This window comes from Mastacembelus armatus, chromosome 4 (genome assembly GCF_900324485.2).
Source record: "Mastacembelus armatus chromosome 4, fMasArm1.2, whole genome shotgun sequence".
In the NCBI taxonomy this organism is placed as follows: Eukaryota; Metazoa; Chordata; class Actinopteri; order Synbranchiformes; family Mastacembelidae; genus Mastacembelus; species Mastacembelus armatus.
In genome coordinates, this window is record NC_046636.1 from 19,528,536 (window position 1) to 19,547,674 (window position 19,139).

The 19,139-nt window shown below is 41.0% G+C and overlaps 1 protein-coding gene across 1 annotated transcript in view; it reads right to left on the bottom strand.

The window, feature by feature from the left end:
- atp10a (ATPase phospholipid transporting 10A) overlaps positions 1 to 19,139 on the bottom strand; it is a 40,252-nt gene that overhangs the window by 19,327 nt on the left and 1,786 nt on the right. The window contains exons 2-16 of the mRNA XM_026305586.1: positions 17,189 to 17,393; positions 16,539 to 16,624; positions 14,400 to 14,506; positions 14,168 to 14,299; positions 13,883 to 14,013; positions 12,822 to 13,074; positions 12,512 to 12,729; positions 12,230 to 12,424; positions 9,151 to 9,709; positions 5,260 to 5,363; positions 4,733 to 4,859; positions 4,396 to 4,580; positions 2,856 to 3,213; positions 1,358 to 1,434; positions 78 to 203 (exon numbers count right to left, since the gene is read on the bottom strand). Coding sequence (XP_026161371.1) covers positions 78 to 203; positions 1,358 to 1,434; positions 2,856 to 3,213; positions 4,396 to 4,580; positions 4,733 to 4,859; positions 5,260 to 5,363; positions 9,151 to 9,709; positions 12,230 to 12,424; positions 12,512 to 12,729; positions 12,822 to 13,074; positions 13,883 to 14,013; positions 14,168 to 14,299; positions 14,400 to 14,506; positions 16,539 to 16,624; positions 17,189 to 17,393 — 2,863 coding nt within the window. The remainder of the gene's footprint in view (positions 1 to 77; positions 204 to 1,357; positions 1,435 to 2,855; positions 3,214 to 4,395; positions 4,581 to 4,732; positions 4,860 to 5,259; positions 5,364 to 9,150; positions 9,710 to 12,229; positions 12,425 to 12,511; positions 12,730 to 12,821; positions 13,075 to 13,882; positions 14,014 to 14,167; positions 14,300 to 14,399; positions 14,507 to 16,538; positions 16,625 to 17,188; positions 17,394 to 19,139) is intronic.

Here is a 19,139-nt window from a genome sequence, read left to right on the forward strand (position 1 = left end):
ACATTATTCTGTGGTATGCCTTCTTGGCACATTAGATCACAATTTGATTAACATTCTCTATAGTAAAAGATGCTTACAGCATTTTTGTAGAAGAAATACAGAATCATGTTAGCCAGTCGGGAGTAACACCAGTGTCCGTGGACCAGCAGGAGTTTCTGGAGATACTGGAAACGAGGGAGAGCAAAGTCGCTTGCCATCACTGCCTGCAAAACACCAGGAGGACACAACATTCAACCTCCTTCTCCCTGTACTTTCTCCCTCCCTCGCACTATCACACAGACGGGACTTGCGCAGTTATTAGGAAATAAGTGTGTGAAATGGCTGGCCCTGCTATACTTGCCTGCTGCCATTTAATGAATCTTTATTGGGTATAATCTTTCCAAAGCAATAACCCTTAAACGAGTTGTCCACCTTTTGGGATTCATTGCTCATCTGTCAAAATCGAAAACTAATTCCTCCCTTTAGTCAAACTGTGTTTATAACTTACATTTTAAACAGTGCTGCTAACTCTTTATGACACCTCTGAACTGTCAACAATATCTGTCAACAAGAAAAATAACAGCAGATGCCTCGTTGTGCCGCAATTTAGTTTCTGCTGCGCTCTAATAATGGGCTTGTAATGACTGCATGGGGAAGGCGCTCCTAATAGACAAAAGGTGTGTTAATCATAATGCAGCGTATGCTGGCCTATGTGCAGAAATGTGCATCTCAGCTCACTGTGGAATCCTGAGGAGTGACCGTTGTCTCATTAAGAGGAAATTTGATTAACAATGATTAATCTAGTGGTTCAGTTCAGGACAGGAAACGGAGACACTAACAGATGCGCTACACAGCAGCGTGCCTGTGAACCCTCCCCTGGAAGTTAATTGGTGAATTTCCACCACCGCTATGCATGGTCACCTTTCCAGAACAGGGTGCTACAGTAAAATGAGCGAGGGGGGATGGTCACCTGAGATTTCCTTTTTCAGCTGCCATTACCAAAGATACTACCATGGCTGTGTCAAGGGGAAAACTAAAGCACCGATTAAATGTACTACTTCTTAGCAGCACACAGACAATCCTATTAAGGGGATGTGTATGGATGTGGGCTAAAACACACACTTAAGAGTAATGAAAAACAATTAACGGTCCTAAACAATGCCAGTGTATTCCTTTATTACCTTATCGCATGTCCCATAGCGCCACTAATTTTCTACTGAACCTCTCCCATCCTCCACTTCATTTTTTTTCTGGTGTTACACAACATCCTTGTCTCCGCTCACTGATTTTTGTCCAACTGAAAAAATAATATACTTAGATTCTATCGGTGTCACCCCCTTCATGAGTCCCTCCTATTCCCTCATGGTCTTCTCCTTACCTGCATGCCCTCCTGTCCGGAAATCCCCACACCCACATCTGCTACCTGAATCATGCTGACATCATTTGCCCCATCACCTGAAACGAACGTGAGAAAGAGAAATACAGTTCATCACAATACGAAACCAAGTACATAGCCTAAAGATACATCAACACATAAGCTGCAATCACACCTGAGCTGTGTTGTTTTGTACGTGGAAGTTTTGTATGTGCCTGTTTATTATCCAGTGCTGTTTACCAGGTGGCCTCCTCCAGCTCCATTATTTCTCTGGTTGAGGCAAAGACAGGCCTGCTGGCTGTGGTGTCTGACAAGCTGCATTTTGGTTTTTGCTCGACTTTGAGGGCTGCAGATACATATTATTTGTCACCACAGGTGGTGGAGTGGGAGATGAAGTGGTGGTGGGCAGAGAGGGTTTTGTAGTCACAGTAGTAAACAGTGCTGGAGTGGTAGCGCAGCTGAACATTAGAGGTAGGTGGTGTTGAGATTACCAGTTTGTGTTGGCTGGCAAAAGTGTTCCTGTAAGACAAAATCTATCCAAACACCCTGGTCCTGCAGCAACTGGTAACAGGGCATTCCCACAAAATATTTAAAACAATTAAACTGGCCTCTAATTACACTGCCTTCTCTGAGAGAGGGAATCTCTTGATCATACACTTAAACATCTGTTTACAGGGGTTGTGGAGTATTACTGCATATGTGAAAATCTATAGGGCAATTAAAATCATCTACGCAATATTCACATTTTTTGCATCTATTTTTTCAACATACTGTAAACAATTTCAATTGAGGAGAGCAGATGAGAGACTGCGTTCTTGTTGTGGTGCAAGAGCAGATGGGTCTCATAACTCTCAAAACTGTGTGCCATAATGATAAGATTAGGGGACTGATTTTAGAGCTTCATCATCATCTGCTGTCCCCAGAGAGATGCAAAGCCAAAGTGTTTGGAGCTGCAGTGTTTTCACCTCATAATATTGCAATGACATAAAAATGCTTGCCTGGCAAAAAACAGGGTCCTCACCGGTGCAGCAGGAACAAATAAACGGTAAACAGGGAAAACACAGGCATAGTTCACACCAGCATCCTCCATTATTCTACAGCTTCATTAATCCCATGTGTATAGTTAGTCAGGGGCTTTACAATAACACTGCTTCAATTCAGTGGTCACAGCAAGGCTGCAGGAAGGTGTGCATGATGAGTGTGCACTTCTATCCAACCTATATTTCAGTCAGCTCATACTGACATGACAGCAAGAGGCTGATTTACTACAATGGTGTAGCAGTGAGGCTGATGTTCATGATACACATGACATAATGTAGGAATAAATGTCATTAATTACTGCATGGCAGAGGTCTAACTATCATTTTGTGGTGGGTTGGAAACATTGTGTACCTTCTTACACGGGCAAAGAACTAAAGTATCTTGGTCAAGTGTGGAAGAACAAAGGCATATTACATACATATTGATGTGTGTACCAGTCTGTTGTTGACCTGGTGCTTACCTATGGCCAGAGTCATGACCTTCAGCTTGTTCCGCACCAATTTGACCACCATGCTCTTCTGCAGCGGCGTGGAACGGCAGCAGAGCACTGAACGGCAGCTCCGTGCAATGGCCAGAAACTTATCCTCCAAACTCCTATCCAGGGCATAGGCCAGGGTACGCCCATCAATAACCAGGCCTAGACGGTGCACCATGAAGGGAGTGGTGTGTGAGGATGAGGAGGACGAAGATGAGGAGGGATAGAGCTCAAAGAGTGCAAAGTTGGTGTGGAAGGTCTTGGCAGCTTGGTTTGAAGTGCTGCAGAGGAATTTGGCCTGGATGTAGTGTAAACTCTCCTCCAGCAACAATGCACACGCCTCCTGGATCAGAGACAGGCACAGAGTGTTGGACTTCAGAATCACGAAACTCTGTTTTTAATGTCAAACTGCCTGACCTACTTCACATCTGGAAACCAGATGCTTCAGCAGTATCACATTAAACATTACCAGTCTTTAAATTGTATTGTATTTAAATTGTATTGTGCCATTGTATTTTAAATAAAGTGGCAAAAATAATGGGAAATACATTTATTTGCCTTCTTGCTGGGGCACTGAGAACACTGCGATGTCAACACTTAAAAAAAAAAAAAAAAAATTTATAAGATAATTCTTTATTGATCCCAAAGTGGGTAAATTCAATTGTTACCACAGCTACATGATGCCAGTAAGGTGCAATGAATGAAAAATAAAAAGTGTGCAAAATGTGTGCACAGATAGCTAGCATTACAGCTAAGCATAAAGACTGCAAATGGGGAAACACATACCAGCACATATTTTTTAAATTATTTGTTCAGTCTAGAAGACGTCAGACAAGTGTGAAAAATGCCCAATGACTGACCTCTTTCCAAAAACCAATTTAGATATTAATTTCAAAATTATAGATTTAAATAATGTAAATAAATAAAGCTATATGAAGATTCACCCTTTACAACTGAATGTTTTGCATTTTCGTAAAAAAAAATTACTGAAATGATTATTTGATAGTGATTAATTGATGATAATTGACACATACCATCCAATAACTGAATTAATCCAAAAAAAATCGTGTCTGTTCTACACATTACATCTCACTTGTTTCATCCGTACAAAAAGTATAAAAGTGACAAGGTTAGGTTTTCTCAGAAGTTATGTGCTGAATTTTTTTTCTTGGCACATCTTTAACTTCCTGGAATCTTGATGTTGTACAGTTGCCAGGCAACGAGTGTAAACTCCAAGAAGTTATCAAGAAATAGTCGGACATATGGAGATTAGGCTCAAAATGCTGGTACCGTTCTACTTACAAGAGATACATCCACAATTTTCTCTTAATGAGAAAGCTGAGAATTTATTGTCCACCCTTCTCTTAGCCATATTTAACAGACATGCTGCTTTTGATCTTCAGTGTAACAGGTTATTTGAAAATCATACATTTTACATTTATTTTGGACACTGTGAAACTGTCATTCAAATGTATCGAGTGTAGTGTAGTAATGTCATGTTTATGAATTCCAGGCTGCTGCTCACCTGAGAATCCGCATTCAGTGTTAGGATCTCCTCCTCAGGGTCCAGCAGCTTGCAGGCGTACGCTATATTTACAGCCGTTTCCTGTTTGTCACCTGTCAGCACCCATATCTGCAGACCAGCCTTCCTCAGAGAAGCGACAGTTTCAGGCACACCATCCTGCAGTCGGTCCTCAATGCCTGTCGCTCCTGTATGTCAAAACGCATGATTGTAACAAACCATTCAAGGCTAATGTAATTATTATATACTGATGTAAATGTTAATTATACATAAAGTGTAGTATAACTTGGGGTATTCTTAATGGGGGACCTGAAGCAAATAAGTGCAGTGTAACAGCTACCTAAAAGCTGCAGATTTGTCTCCAGCCGCAGAGCCGACTCAAAGAGAAGCTGCTCTCTTCCCTGGATGGCCGTCTCAGCCTCCAGGTGACGCTGCAACCAGCAGGCATATTCCTGCTTGCTCAGAATCTGGCACATAAACACGAAAGTTGACACACACACGCACACACGCACAATCATCTGGCAAATATTGGGGCAAAATGTAACAGTGGAGCAGTTAATGGGAGAATGTGAGATCTTGAGAAGCAGTTTGATCACATGGATTTGGTGATGGGCTTTTCACAAGAAGGGGTATAATGAGCCCGGCTTGTGAAAGCATAAATTAACAGCCTAGGAAAGTGGCACAGATTGCAGCTGAGTCACAAAGACTGTCACTCTGGAAGGGATGGCCCATGTGATCATGTGTGCTGGGCTAAAAACACAAGCTGCCTTACTGCTACTGAGACACATCTACCCCACCTTCTAAAGCAGTTTAATAGGAGAGGGCTTTAGTACAGCACTTCTTGAGAGATTTATGGATCCCCGTTACCTTTTTTGCAATGCACAATGTACGTAGCCCATCTGCAGCATATAGGTTCAGGTAGTTCTGGGTCCTGCAGACAACCTTTTTCTGGCGTTTCCCTTTGGAGTTACCTAAAAAAAAAAAAAAAAAAAAAAAGCTAAAAAAGGTGAAGATTAATTATCTTCATTTTGGCAAATTTACATAAATGGGGTTAGATCTTCTGTTACAAACATAATTTGTCTACTTCAAATATCTAAATGATTTCAAATGGAAAGAATATTACACATTTTAAATGTTTTGAAGTATCAGGATTTGTAAATTAGTTTGCTCAAGTGTCTCTGTGGCGCAGCAGGTTGGCCATCTTTCTGGCAGAGTACAGAGTACAAACAGATTGGCTGTATCAGTCTCTTGACACAGATGCACCAGCCAGCACTCTGATCGCCAGCCATGTAATCTCACTAATAACACAACAGCTTGGCAGGCACTGCTACACATGCAACGCCATGCAAAGGAGAACAACACTGTCAAAAAGAGTATTCTTCTTTATCATGACAAAAGATAGTCACTAAAACATTGAAGTATTAGAGTAGATTTGTGTGGGTCACAGTCTTATTTATTACAAAAACTTTCCTCTTTGCTTTACACACACACACACACACACACACACACACACACACACACACACACACACACACACACACACACACACACACACACACACACACACACACACACACACACACACACACACACACAGAACCCTTACAGTCACAGATGGGACAGAGCACAATGTTTATTTTTCCTACCTCTGAAAATAGGAAAATCCACCTAAAACAGGATCAGTGCTCTGTGTGCTAAATGTTCTCTGTGGAAGTTCTGACTACTAACACCGAAGAGCCCTGTTTTTATGTGTGGCTTCCCAATTTGTTTGCACCTGTGCATGAGGCAAGAGGACAATTGTGCATGTAGGTGATGAAATACACATTGCAGCAAATAGTTTCACATACTTCCACTGACACATAAAAACATAATATGACAACATATCTGGGTTAATTGACTTACGCAATGCATCTTGGTGAGTAACAATTTAAACAAACTTTGTTTATATGTTGTCTGGTTGTCTATGTTCACATCCAGCAGATATAGCAGCACACTAGCATTCATTTGGATGAATTCGTTTCTCTTCACTTGACAAAAGCAAGTCCAATATTCACTCTCCTTTTGGCTCTGGCATACTACTCAGTGAAATATCTGACTCTTTAGCTGCTAAATGTTCCATCATGTTCACAAAGTAGTCGCTAACTTTATCCATCTGCTGGTTAATGCTTAGCAGACTGCGTACTGTGGGTTTTTAGATATTTTTCAGCAAAAACAGCTGGCTGCTGTATTTGACAATGAGCTTGTAAGAGCCATTAGAAATAGCAAAGACATTCATTTTGCAGTCCCTAGTAACAAACTGAAAGAAAAATGCTCTAAAGTTGTTCTGTGGGTTTATTATTATGAGTGACCCATTTATCATCTCTACTTTTTATTACAAGAGTCATGGGGACACACACAAACCATGGGTTGGATGAGGTTCAAACCCAGGACCTTTAAGTCATGTGCACCATTGTTCCACGATGAGCGACCTTTTGTGTATTAGGCATACACAAAAGCTCAAGAAACAGGTCACAAATACAAAAAGAACTTGGAACATCAGAATCCAAACATCTTTTTAAGTGTCAGTGGAAGACTTCTTATCGTCACCATCAGTAAACAGCATTAAAAGGTCAAATCTGTTTTAAGGTAGAATTTGCTATTAAACAGTACCCTGCAGCAAGAGAGACTGGAGATATGTCACGAGACACACAGTCCAGCTTCCAAGTCCCAAAGGTGTACAGTTTACCTCCCGAACCTCCAATGTACAGTGTTATTAGAGCAACACTGAACAACTCCCTTGTTGCCTGAATGGAGCCATTATGGAGGTCTGTGCTATGAGGAGGCCCAACTCATGCTGTGCTCTTATTGGCTGGTTTTACCCAATGAGCAAAAAGTAGTGAGCTGTCTGCCTGAAGACACACCCTGTTGGCCATTAAAGCTGCTGAACTGAGACACATGGTGGAAGACGGCTGTGGGTGTGTGTGGGGACTGTCCCGATGGAGTCTGCACTCTAGTGAGATGCAGCACTCCGTGAATGTTAACTAAGTGAAAAGTTCTGAAAATGGCACACTATGCCAGCTCACACATTGCACTACAGGAGGGCATTAAAATGATGAACCAAAGTGGGCCTCATGATGGAAAATAAATACAATAAGTCATATTATAATATGGATTTTCTCCAAAGAATAGAACTGCACATTAAATGGACAACATGCCAAAACCAGATGTGAGTGCTTTCTTTCTGGTGTGTTGCAGATACCAAGACTTGATTCACTAAAGGATGATTTAGCTGGAAAACATTTTTTTTGTGTGTGTGATGGGAAGACCCACCTGCCTCTAATAAACAGGCAGGAGCCATTAACCTGACGTGAAATAAATTAATTATCCACCTGATGGGACAGTACGCTTTTTACTCCCAAACCATGTCAACATACACTTCCCACGATACCACTTGACATGGTTCACTTTCACACGGTTTCTTTTTTTTTTTTTTTAAACCAACCAAACAATGAGTGTTAGGTATCTGGACAGTGTAGGTATCCGTGTGGTCTGCACCATCACTGCCTCATGGAACCCATGTAGAGACACCTAATTCTGGAAAATGGACATCAAGTCAAGCAGTGATTTAGTGAATTTTGTATCCTACACATTGATGACTAGATAAAAATGGGAGAAAAAAAGAGGCATTTTGTAGTATAATTTTACGGGGGATATTTACTGTGTTGCCTCACATTTTATAATGTGCGTTTAAAATATGTTTATGTATATATATTCTGTTTATGTATACTATATTATATATAGTATAATATATACAGTGCCAGTCAAAAGTTTGGACACAAATTGAAATGCCATTGCCTGTGCAAGTGTATCCAAACTTTTGACTGGTACAGTACTATAGTATACACATAAATAATATCGGCTGATATAAAGATATCAGATTTTTTTTAACTTCATAATATTGGTATCAGCATCGGCCAAAAAAAAAAAAACCATATTGGTCGGGTTCTATAAAATACTAAAAGGTTAATAAAATATAAAAATAATAAAAGTGAAATAATTGCTATTTGCAGCACAACAAAGTGTGTTGTGTCAAGCTGTAATGTGTAGGCTGAATAAGTCCTTGCTAAGCACCCCTGGACAGCTGTGCAGTGACTGTAAACAAAGCATTAGTGAAAAGTGCCTGTGTAGCTCTTTGCCTAGAATACTAACAACCTGGTACACCTTTGCTATCGGGACATTAAACAACTTCAGGAGTGCAGAAAACATGATTGTCAGATCACAGAGGAAAAAGTACACCATGAACCACAGACTTTGGGTACTGGGAGTTGCTGCAGTGACCTGCCCTTATACCGCATGTTACCGTATAACTTTACAGTTGAAAGCATGAAGCTTCAGGGAGGGAAGGGTGAAACATTGAGTGCTGCATAAAGTAAAGAGAACCACGCTTCAGTGCACAGACAGCACACAGTATAATCACAAGCTAAAGCAGCTACAACTAAATAAGACTCATCATTTTGGCCTGATGAGACCAAAGTGAAAATATTCTCAGTTGTAGGATTACATCAGTGATTTGTGGCCCATCTCTGACTCACAGCTATGAGTCATAAGTTCTACAGGAGAGGACATGGTACACCACTGGCCACAGGGCACTCGATATAGAAATACACAACATACCATAATAAAACCACGTCAAACAGCAGTGTCACTGACTTAGATTTTTATGCAAATTCTTAAACAGGCACAATCATCGGGCTAACGCATAAATGAGTGTTTTCCTACCTGTATCTGGAGGTTTGATGAGGTCCATGATGACGGAGTCGGCTCCTTTAGTGTACACTGTGATCTGATCCGTCAGAGGATGTCTGACCACCACAGACATGCGTTTTCTGGTCGAGTCAAAGCCCAGTGTGTGCAACAGCTCAAAGTTCAGCTTCCCCAGATGTGGGAGCTCCACAGTCACCTGGTCAGGGAGGCGCCCGACCAGGGAACACTTGTAGGCCCTGGCAGCGTAAACCAGAGCAGCCTCGTCAGGTGACTCAGCCTCATAGCGCAGCTCACCCTCCTCTAAGGCCCAAACCTTGCCGTCATAGCAGGGCGGGACAGGGCTGAAGGAGTGGTCATGGCTCCCTGGAGGCTTCTCCTCATCCAGTTTGGTTAGTGTGCTCTCTGCAGAGGGGGACGACAGCACACTGGAGCATCCCTTGGTGGAAGAGCGGCTGGTAATGAGACTGGAGGAGCTGCTGCTGTTGGAGCCTGAGGTTAGCCGGCTGGGGGTGAAGCGTTTGATGAAGTCCTCAATGGTCTTGACTGGGGACTTCAGCTCATACCTCATCCGGACCTGGAAGACAAAATAAGCAAGTGGATAGATGATCGATGAGCTTAATTACAAACTACTATACTCTAATGTGCAAAATCCATACAGAACATTTCCAGATCATAGAAGTTAAGAGTGCCAGGAGCTTATTAATAATGGCTATACCTGGTGCATCTAATCATAACAACATACTTTAACCTATTGAGTGGTGCAGTTGTGTAAAGAAAGTACTCCTTTGACTTGTAACTCCAGTCAAATCTAAAGATACATATTTATATGTATATATTGCATATATTATATATATTTTTAGATTCAGCTTGACATACCATTATATCTGATGTCCATAACAAATGCAGATCCCTAAATCTGCTTAAATTGTAGAAAAGCAACCGCCAGACATGGTTTTACTATGGTACCTGAGAATAATCACATTTCTGAATTCCCTGAGGTATGAAGGTAATCCACAGATACTTATCTGAACATCCATGGGTACACTGCAAAGAACTATGACCTAATTCAGCATACTTTTGTTAATTAGTCAGCAGATACACAGCACATGGCCAGAGTTTCTCAAGTTGCTTTTGGCAAACACTTCTAAGGCTTACGAAGTTTTAAAGGAGAGACATTATGATCATTGCAGCCTTAAGGTACCTTTAATAAACCAGGTCCCACTCTAACACTACAGAAGACTTTAATACTGATGAATATCCTCTCCTGGCTATAATCTTCTACCCGACACCATATGCGAAGTTTGTGCAGTTCAACGGCAGGGTGAGAGACTGAGTTATCACATAAACAGTATAAATATCATTCAGGTGCAGGGTTAGCACCAGGAGCATTGTAGTAAAAGTGTGAGCAATCATTTTGCCACAAAGGACAAAAAACACAAACAATAAAAAAATGAAAAAAGAGAAGAGAATGCATCAAAGCCAGTGCTTCTGTGCAGATTTACATTTCCTTCAATCTTATCACACAACCTCCAAAGAGAAACATGGGGGGCATAAATAATGTGTCACTGTGTATGGCTTCATCTGAACAGGTCTGTGGCTCTGACTGGCAGACCAGTGGGGCTGGTGCACACAGTGTGTAGCAGGGAGAGGATATCACCTCTGAACAGGACAACCACACCCAGGCTCTCACAAAAACTAAAAAACAAAACACGGATACACAGCTGTGACTGGACCGGGCTGCATCAAAGATACAGGCAGCAAAAAAGCAAAAGCTACGTGCAAAATGACACTTTAAGCATTTTGGAAGGCTTCTGTGATTTTGAGAAAATGTTTTTAAAGGAAGCCAAAACAACATGCAGCAACAAAGAAAATTTTTTCTCAAAAGATGTGACCTACTCCTATAATAGGAAAACAAACTGACCTTTCTGTTGGTCCTTTTGATGAACATCAGTACAATTAGTCCCTATAGTGAGTGGAAACTTTATTTTCTGCAGCTTTTTGAAACATAGTGCACTGGGACAATGCATTGATAGGCCTTAATCAATCAGATGTGGTAGTTTTCACACAAAAATGTCACATTATTCCATCTGAAGTTCTGAGATATATGTCTGTTGTGAATCAGCTGACCAAATTTGCCCTGCTACTAGCAAAGAGACACAAAACGACCACAAAGAGACAAAAACAAACAACATGACTCTGTTATTTTGTGTCTGTCAGACTAGAGGTCTGTAGGAGTGGTGAGGGGACCTTTTACATCTCCATCCCCAGGGGCATTATCCATCCATATGTGGACCCAGAAATGCAGTGCAATGGGTTGATGGATTACCCAATTAAAAATAAATCATTCATTTGTTAATTTCGGCTTTTGCTGAAATCAACTATTGTCACTTCAAATACCGTTACTTGGAAAGCAAGCTTTCCATAAAAAAAAAAAAAAAATCCTGCTGAATCCTTTTAGACTTTTCAAGATGTGTATATTATTGTGGTCTTAGCGACATGTCACCCCATCTGTCTCTCACTGTGTCACATTGTTGCTGTCTACTTTCCACTAAAGGCATAATTCCTCCAAGAATACTTTAAATGGTGATTATTTTTAGGGAGGCTCTGATACCACCTTGCAGCACAAAAAATCCTGTTAAAAATGATCCTTTATAGGTGTAAGTGAAGACGACGAAAGTAATTAAATTTTCTTATGTAAATTTTCACTTCATGACTATCTGATAAAGGATGAACTGATGTACAGGAAATCTTATGACTCCAGCAAGAGAGCGGCCAGTCATTTTGTCAGTTATTTATTACAAGTTTATCTTCTTCAGCTGTCATACATATAGTCTACAGTAGTAATTATGCACATGGTCACACATGCTGATCGCTCTGCGAGGACACTCGTTGACATACACAACGTATTCCCTGGCCCCTTGCCCCATCCCTAACCATGACAATCAACACATTCAGAGATGCACATACAGCAAAGGTAGAATGTGCAAGAAAGACAAAAGAGTTCAAGTGAGAGAAGTACAAGCTGAAGTACGCCCTCCAAATGCAGCTGTACCAAAATCAATGTGCGAATAGATTCTGCTGAGGTGAGTTTTACCTTGTGCCTGGGCTGGTTGGGGGAGGACACCACCACGGTGTTGCAGATGGTAAGAGCGATGAAGAAATCAATGATGTCAGAGAGGTCAGAGGGCAGCTGGGACATGGGCTGGCTGTGGAAGCGCATGAAGTCCATCTGACTGCTGCATTCATTGACTTTGTCTAGGAGCTGAGGATCGGGGGTAATATCTTTCTCCTGCAGGTCAGAAGAGTGTTTATCAGTGGAAAGCAGACAGCACATTGTGAGGAGTACAAGGGCAGCCAGACAGGGATGTGCACTAACCATGGGGCTGCTGAAGGCCGTATGCTTAGACAGAATGCTGGCGCGCTTGGCCTCTGCCCTGCTGCCTGTCCTACGATGGGACTTGGTGCTATGGGAACGCACCACCACCCGCGCACTCTGGTGGCTGGCCACGCTGTCCCGCCTGGGCAGAGTGCCGCCGTGAGATGTGCACTCTTCTTCCTCAGAATCCATCTCCTGGTACATAGCAAGTCTCCTAGCTGGATAGCACACACGCCATAGGAGTGACTTAAAAAGGCAGTAACTGCTGTTTTCGTAAGGGAGAGCATATGCATTTATTGAATTGTCTCACCATTGGCATCATGGGAGTACTCCACCCCTGCAACAGTGCAGCGGCGGAACACCATCTTGTTCTCCGTCAGTGTCCCTGTCTTGTCAGAGAAGATGTATTGCATCTGGCCAAGGTCCTCAGTAATATTAAGAGCTCTGCACTGCAGGTGAGAATCTGTCTCCTCATCATACAGATCCATGTCCTGATGGATGAAATAAACTTGACAGATCTTCACAATCTCAATCGACACAAAAAGGGAGATGGGGATCAGCACCTAAGAGAGGACACAGTGTTTGTTAGAAAAGAGATAGAGCTGGTTATCAGTTTTTCCAGCTTAGATTTCCAACCAGGGACACCTGTACACAACAGGGCACTTCTACACAAACAGAAACTACAACTTCAGTTGAAATATTTATCCACATTTAGCCCAGCCCCCCCTGACAGGGTTGGTTGGGAACTGCCCTTTTAAAGAATTACAGGTTTTCAATTATCTTCTCTATAGGACAAAATCTTCAAATTCAAAATCGGCTTAATTTTAAGTTTTGGTGTAATCCACAGTGAGTCGTTCACAGGAAATACTTATGGAATATAACACTGGAGAAATGAGTCACAGCCTTTGGCCAGTGTGTCCCTGGATACCAACAGAGTTGTGTGTTTATTTAAAAGTTTATCAAGCAATGTCTGGCAAATACTGGTAGGTCTCCAAACTCAAACAGTTTCTGTTTGTACAGCAGAACCAAACCACTGTCTTCACATTGATTTCAAAACTAGCTGCAACATCTGACATCTGACAGGACAGTCTGACATTTTGCATGCAAGCAAAAACAAAAAAAAAAAAAATAGCCTTTTGATTCTGTATTAGAGATTATTTTACAGCATGGAGAATGTACTTTTACACAGTTTTTTCCAGACTGAATGTGAAGAGAACAATCTAGAGGTTACACACAAACACACACACTACTATCAATGTTTTGATTTACAGCAGCGCTTGTGTACAGTGAGATGAAACATTGCAAACTTACTTATTCTGTACATCTTTATATCTGCAGCTTTGTTTCTTTAAGGGTCTCTCAGTTTCGTACCTGAAAGACGATGATCATAGTGAGGAAGAGATAAATGGCTGACATGATGGGTGATAAGTCTGTCCCCTCTGGACTCAGAACGTCAAACACAGGCCTCTTATCTCCGTACTGAAACATCCACAACCCATGACCTGGAAAAGCAAACCTACAAGGTCAACTCATATAAACACTGGCATGAGCATGGTATATAAATAAAAGCATGGTAAACTCATCCAAAGAAGATTTTTATTTTCTATTTCTCAACTGGACCACAGCTGTTTATATAACTGTTAAACCACCACACACCTACAGCAGCAAACAGGCACATGACCAGCAGGATGATGACACACCAGAACACATCTACATTCATCTGTCTCTCCAGTTTACTGCGCTTGTAGCGTGGTCCGTTGTTGTTCAGCATGGCTTTGGTCTCATGACCTGCGAAGACACGTGGAGCATGAGCAGCAGCTGGTCAGAGTTCAAATACAAAGTGTGACAGCAGCAACAGTTAGCACAGTTAGCACAGTTAGCAGCTGACCTGCGTAAATGACTATTCCCACAGCCTCTTCTGTGTTACGGATGGTGCAGCCTCGCAGCAGCAAGTTTTCTTTGTAAAGTGCATCTCGTCTGCCACTTCGATGGATTCTGTCAGGTTAGAAGATGGGTAAGAATCAACAAAAGTGCTGTTGTCAAACAATGGCAAAATGACCATGCTTATGTCTTTACACCTCGGTGACAAACAGCAACGCTCAAAGAAAAATACACCTCAATCGATCAAGCTCCAAAGCATCACGGCCTTCCCTCAGCAGGACTCTTTGTAAACATTCACTCTGATACCAAAGCAGTGACCCTGCTGTCACTCCGCAGAAACCCCTCAGACCTAGAGTCAGTCAGGCAGTTTTCCCTTAGATCTCACTTCTTCAGTTTAAAGCATGTCAGGCACATCAGTTTCAATGTCAGCCGTAATCCTTTACTAAATCAAGGATTACAAATGTGCTTGTTAAATAACCTTTACATAGGGGTAGTAATGGGTAATCTCCGTTATAGCTTCTTTGATAGTCTTTGAAAGAACTTGTCAACATGTTTACTGACAGGAACGTTCATCCTTTGGCCTCTGACAGAAAGCTGATTGACACGTCACCACCACTATAGATTAAGACCAGTGTCCCTGAGCTCCTCGTAGCTCTAGTTCATACACAGCTAGTCCTAGTTCATTGCTCAGGCTGTTCCCCAAATTGATAACACACAGACTCACGAGTGCTTTCTGTCCCTGACAGTGGTGCCATTGACCACAACGTAATAAAACACTGCTGAGACAAGTGCTCCCGCCTGCACCCACAACTCCGCCACAGTGCCCTATGCTCCAATGTAGCCTGGCAACTGAATACCTGTAGCATCTGGTCTCCTTCTGTGCAAAGAAGAAATGTCATAATCATGTGAGTGCGGGTCAGACCATCCCAGCCGGTTTACTGTAAGCTCAGAGGATGTTTCTCATCTTCTGCCTCACACAAACGTGTTCAGGGCACACCATGAAAAAGTCCATGTGGGCAAATCTGGCATGAATCAAGGTCCCTGAAAACTCAATAGGTGGGAGCTCAGGAATGCCAACAGGCTGCATGTCATCAATAAACACGACCATGAATATGTTAAAGGAACTGTTTTGAGGAATACATCTATTTGTTTTCTTGCACAGAGGTGGACGAGAAGACTGATCCCTCTCTTGCGATGGTCTGTTAAATTTGAAGCTACAGCCAGCATCTGGTTAACTTAGCTTATCATAAAGGCTGGAAACAGGAGGAAACAGCTGGGTGGGTTCTGTCCAAAAGCTGTAACAACCTGCCAGCACCTCTAATCAGGGTTTTTTTGAGATTATGAACCCAATTAATAATACTACTATTTTTAAAATGCTTTTTTAAATGCAATTAACAACAACAAACACAAATGTAACAATCGCAATAGAAGGATTAACATATCTCACTGAATGTTCCACTGCATCATGTTTTTAAAAGGTCAAATTCAAAGTGTTAGATGTACATACATCAAAACATGAATTTTTTGTCCACTAGCATGGCTACAATGCAAAAGACTCTGGACACTACATTTCCCATGATGCAACTGCAGTGTGTCTTTCATTAGACACTCATTGTCTGAAAAATGCCAGTGTTTCTCAAACTCCATGACCCCAGCTGGTGCTGATGTTTTTTTTTGTTTTTTTTTTTTAAAAGAGATTTGCCTCCAAGCTCATGCGCAGATGATGATCTCATCAGGGTTATTTTCTCAAATTTGAAAAAGCTCCTGAAAAACCACAGAAGATACAGTATCACACAACTCTCCACCTGGGCTGATTCAAAGCTGGTCGACTACATGTACACAAAAAAGTCCAGTTTGCTGCGATTTAGTCCAATTATGAGCATGAACTAAAGAGCAAAGAGCTCAAATATTATAAATGAAGGAGAGAGAGATTAACATAAAAACATTACTCATTAATAGTATCTCTTTCTCTGTCATTACTTCCAGTGGATGTGCTGTATGTAAGTCTTGCTTGTACATCTTGAGAAAACATAAATTGCACCCTTGTATTCAACTGCAAACACAGACAAAAGAAAGTAAGAAAGGACGTAAACTGAGAGTGACGGCAGCCATCAGCCACATACAGACTAAACAAGTCAATACTCACATGTAGCCTCTGAATCTGTTCAGGTCATTGTTGGGTTTTTCACATTCAATGATGCTGCTGTACTTTAAGGGGTCAAAATCACAATCCTGCAAACACAAGCCAAAGGTGATTGTTCAGGAAGTGGTCACAACCCAGTGATTTAAAGCTAAAAACATACAGAACATATATTTGTCAAACAGTGCGATAATGGAAATAAGATCTACTCTGGTCTGAACTGAACTCTATTAATTTATTTCACTATTAATCCTCTGTGCTTCACCTCAGCTGTAGTTTACTTGTTTGGTCCGTTTCTATTTTTTCATTTTAGAATAATTTATCAAATTAAATTCACTAAATTATGTTTTTATTTTCTTTTTATTGTCTTTGTATTGTTACAAATACCAGACAGGCAATTAAAATAACAGTAAAGTTCCAATGAAATGAAAATGAAGAAAAAAATTCTATTAAATTCTATTTGATTGAAGCAGCACCAAGCAAATGATTATTGACGGCCTTAATTGACAAATTGAATTGGTTCTTAAAAATGAATTATTGTCATTAGAAATGGAAAAACAATACATTTACCTTTAAGCAGCAACTGGTAGTAACAAAAATACTGTTATAATTTTGAAATTCCACCTTTGAAAACAGACAGTACAGGCAGAACTGACCAGTTCGTAGAAGCTGCGGACGACCTGCCTCTGCTTGAGGTTGGTCTCTCCGTCCAGTGTGGCAGTCTCGATGTGGCACAGGCGGTCCGGGTCACTGGAGCTCAGCAGCAGAACGTCAGCAGGGAGGATCTCGTTACATCGCAGCCTGATGAAGTCTCCCACCCGCACCTCCTTCCAGTATTTCTCCACATAGCGTCTCTCCGCTCTGACAGAACAATAGGAGGGCAAACAGTTGCTGTAAGCTGCGGGAAGAAAGCTGCAGAGCTATTGTTTTTAATCATTTCTGGCTCTATAAACAGACACTGTCAACTCGACTTACATAAATCTGTACAGGGTGGCAAATATGTTATGCATAAGAAATTAGCGCTTGCTGTTGATTCTAAAGCTAATACGATCAACCCCCAAATTATAGCTGAACAACTTCCTCTCAAATTCTTCCTTAAGCTACATCAAGAGATTCTATACAGACTTGTTATGTAGGTGGATGGATTAAACATTATTTACCAACTAGAAGGAGGAAGGACCCCATCTAACACAACACTGTCTTTGTCACAGGGCGAACACTGTCCAAGGAAAATCTCCCAGAGGTTTTCTATTTTTAGCAAATGTGAACAGACTGAATCTTCTTACCACAAGGTAAGTCTGTGACATTACGCTCAGATGCAATACACTATGTCACTAGGAACACACCATGCTGCACTTTCAAACGTCAATATGTAAAACCACTCATGTGTATAACAAGTTGCCCACACTCATGTGTAGAAACTCCTCTAATGGTAACCAGGGTACAAGCAACCAGGGCTCTGACCAACATCATGGTAGCCAATATGCTAATTAATGCACATCTCCATGCAATAAACAGCCCAGAAGTGAAATTATTATTCATAATAGCCCTCCCTGAAATTAATGACTCTCATCCATGTACATGAAACTTTCCTTTCCTTGAATTTTGTCACCGACTGTGGCGTCAGGGGCCAGACCTTTTAGAAACCAGACCCAGATTTGCTTTTAAAGTTCAATATTGCAGAAAAAGCAAAGTGTGAGAAATGTATACAAACGTCTATTATAAGATGATGCTCAATGATGGGTCAACTAGTGCCCTGAACATTATGGTCCATCACATAATTGACTTCATGCTATTTTGTGCTTGTTCAAATATCCAGAGCACTGATAGAAGAAAATGTCAAGCAAAAAGGACAAACATTCCCTAGTTAGTTTGTAAGATGACTTGTTTTGGTCAGCCATACAATAATTGTGATAATTGTCATAATCTTAAAAGTGAATGTTGCCAGATAACAAAATCAACCTGAAGACATCACTGTAGGTTGTAGAAAAAGTTTTCTTCCTATTTTACTAATTAAGGAAGAATTGGCAGATAAATCTAGTGTGTGATACAAAGAAAAGTTAGTTTCAGACTAAAGTATTTCGTTTAGCAGAAACTAAAAATAAATAAGCGCCAAGTTGTCTTCAAGCAACTGCTTTTGATAAGCGATTTCTAATGCAAAATGCCAAATATTTGAGGGTTCTGGTTTTTCTAGTGCCAGGAATTGCTGCTTTTCCTTGTCTTACATTACGATGAACTGAATAACTAGGAGTTTTAGAGCACGAAAACAAAAAAATGTATTTTAAATCTGTGACATCTGATCAATTCTGATGTCCATTTTAACATTTTGTAAACCAAACAGCGGACTAATTGTGAAAATAACGGGCAGACTAAAAAGCAATCATGGAAATAATTAGTGATCCTCGTTTACAAAAGGTCACAGCTACTGCTAACACTTTACTGATTCTGTTCTTATTCTGTGTTAGAAACAATTATTTCAACATGATTTATAAAACAAAAACAGTAAAATGAGATCTGTTTGATAAAAAGAAAATTATCTCTGCAGCCTAATGGCACAGTGAATTTTTTTCTTCCATTCTTTGTGCAGGATCTCAAAACAGCTACAGG